The sequence below is a fragment of the Nanorana parkeri genome, unplaced genomic scaffold (genome assembly GCF_000935625.1).
Source record: "Nanorana parkeri isolate BGI_ZX_2015 unplaced genomic scaffold, ASM93562v1 scaffold2917, whole genome shotgun sequence".
Lineage (NCBI taxonomy): Eukaryota > Metazoa > Chordata > Amphibia > Anura > Dicroglossidae > Nanorana > Nanorana parkeri.
In genome coordinates this window covers 87143-89607 of record NW_017309185.1, presented here as the reverse complement: position 1 = coordinate 89607, position 2465 = coordinate 87143, and the positions used below count along the sequence as shown (strand labels likewise).

Below are 2465 nucleotides of genomic sequence, written 5' to 3'. Positions count from 1 at the left end.
GGCAGAACCGGCTACGGTTGCCCCCCCGGAGGTCACTTTGATTTCCCCCCCATAGACCCCGTTCCCCTCCCCCATCACTCACCGTCAGCTTCTTCCTCTTGCCGTACGAGGACCAGGGTTGGGGCTCCAGGATGAAGACCCCCCCCGGAGACAGGTGCCTGTAGATTCTCCGGAACATGCGTTTCAGCCCCTGGTCTCCCCAGTTGAGATGGACCCACTTGCTGATGCTGAGACACAAGACGACGTCGTATTCCGGCTGCTGCACCTCCACCAGCTCATCCCGCTCCACCACGTAGTTACCCTGCGAGGGGGGGAAGGGAGAGAGAAGAGTCATTTACAGAGGACGGGAAGATCTCAAAAGGAGGTTACATCTCACGTCTATGAGGAGGAGGCACCCCAGACCTTGGAGGGGATCGGGGGGGGGAACGCCCCATGTCCCTTCCTCCCTCCGTTGGGGGGGTTCTCATGATACAAATAGGGTTCTCGCTCCTCCCACTGAAGTCACCCCCCAACCTCCCCATCATAACTTTCAATGTCAAACTTTCGAGAAAGATCGGGCAAAGGATGACCCAGTCAGAGGCTTCCTCCCACCAGCCCCGTTCCCCATGAGTGGTGGCTTGTTGGGGGGTGTCAGCCATAAGGTGGTGACCCGCCAACTGCCCACCCGAGGGCCGCATGTAACCCGTCACACCCATGTCTTAGCATACGCGGGGCCCTCTCTCCCGGGAGACCGGAGAAGGTCCACCATGGAGTTCCCCAAGGCCTACAAGAAGCCGCCACAAGATCCAACGTCCCAACAACCAATCAAAACACAGATCTCCATTCTGGATTTAGAGACTTGGACACTTTGTTACTCAGAGGAGGTCCCATAAGGCATTGCAAGCCTGAGGGCCACAGGCAAGGCAGGAGCATAGGGGGTTTAACACCGCGGATGTCAACTGGTTAAAGAGACACTAGCTCCACCCCCTGAACATTTTCCAATGCCATTTGCCCCTCATCCCTTCGTAGTTTACCCCTCTGGCCTACAGATCTTCTATATTTATTTTCGATGGGTCTGGCGGAGGTCAGGCGGTGGCCATAGACCACTATAGGAACGGTCTGCTGCTGCAGAGAGCTCTGCTATGACATCACCGATGACATCACATCCCTTCCAATGTAAAACACAATGTAGGACATCCTACGGAGAGCCGTGTAGGGGGATCAGAAGCGGCCCCTGGGTCTTGGTGGCGGATGACGGCGCTGGCTCAAGTCTGACCAGAACCCGGAGAAAACCGCCATTTTCCCCCAAAGGGTCCGCATGGGACTCAAGTGGTTCAAAACTGAGGCGGTAGATCCTGGGACTACTGAGAGGAGGACAATCGGCGTCACCTCACCCCGTACATTGTCCCCCATGAACTGCCCGAACTACGTGACCCCGAAATTCATATCCAACTGCAGCCAATACAAGTAGCTGAATCTGTCTGGGTATTAGCTCCCCTGGGCGGGGGCGGCGCTATGAGCCAATCAGGCTTTGCCATAGAGCACATGTGCTGACAGAAGGGGAGAGCAGAGTTACGTCTCAGTTCCTTCACAGTCACTGCACTGGAGGATCGGGTTGTACTGTCCCGGCAGGGACTCGTGGACAGCCCCGGGCGGCTGGAGTCACAACGTTACGCAGGACTCCTATGTGACAGAGCTGATTGGCCCAGAGCGGTCACATGGAGCGGGTCACATGCCAGGAAGTATCGGGCGAGTTCTGTGCTTTAGGTGAATATAATACAAGTTATAACACACAGGCCTGAGGACGGAGGTCAGATATAAGACTGGAGGGAAGGACGGAGGTCAGATAGAAGACTGAAGGAGAGGACGGAGGTCAGATATAAGACTGGAGGGAAGGACGGAGGTCAGATAGAAGACTGAAGGGGAGGACAGAAGACTGAAGGGGAGGACAGAGGTCACATAGGAGGCTGAAGGGGAGGACTGGTGCAACATTGTACAACACATTCTATATAATGGGAATGAGATTGGGGGAGGAGCCTCTGTCTCAGTGAATTCCCCTAGTTTCCTGTTGTGATGTCAGAGGGAGGGACGGGAGGAATCTCCCCAATGACGGGTTTCCTTCTATAAAACTAGAAACAATAACATTTAGGCCGCCGTTGCGCTTTGTTGCGCTCCGACACCTGCTCGCTGGCTGTGTGCGCACACGTGTGTGTAGCCGCTCTGTGCGGGAAGCGTGTTCACTCGGCGCTCCCGGCACAGTGACGGTTTACGAGTGTCAGCTCCCGGTCATGTGACCCAGTCATAGCCAATCACATGATCAGGAATTCCTCCTCCATGCATTGGGATAAGAACTGAACATATACCCTCAGTGCGCGCACACGTCACTACCCGGAGGAGTGTAGCGTGTTTCCGGGGTACACCCCTCCCCCTTGGGGTACACTCCCCCCCCCCTCCCCCGGGCTACAAAACAAATAGAATCATACATG

General features: G+C 55.7%; 1 protein-coding gene across 1 annotated transcript in view; it reads right to left on the bottom strand.

Moving 5' to 3' along the window:
- Positions 1-2465, bottom strand: part of MEPCE (methylphosphate capping enzyme) — a 14790-nt gene that overhangs the window by 1871 nt on the left and 10454 nt on the right. Inside the window, 1 exon segment of the mRNA XM_018574388.1 lies at positions 83-301. Within this exon segment, the coding sequence (XP_018429890.1) occupies positions 83-301 (219 nt within the window).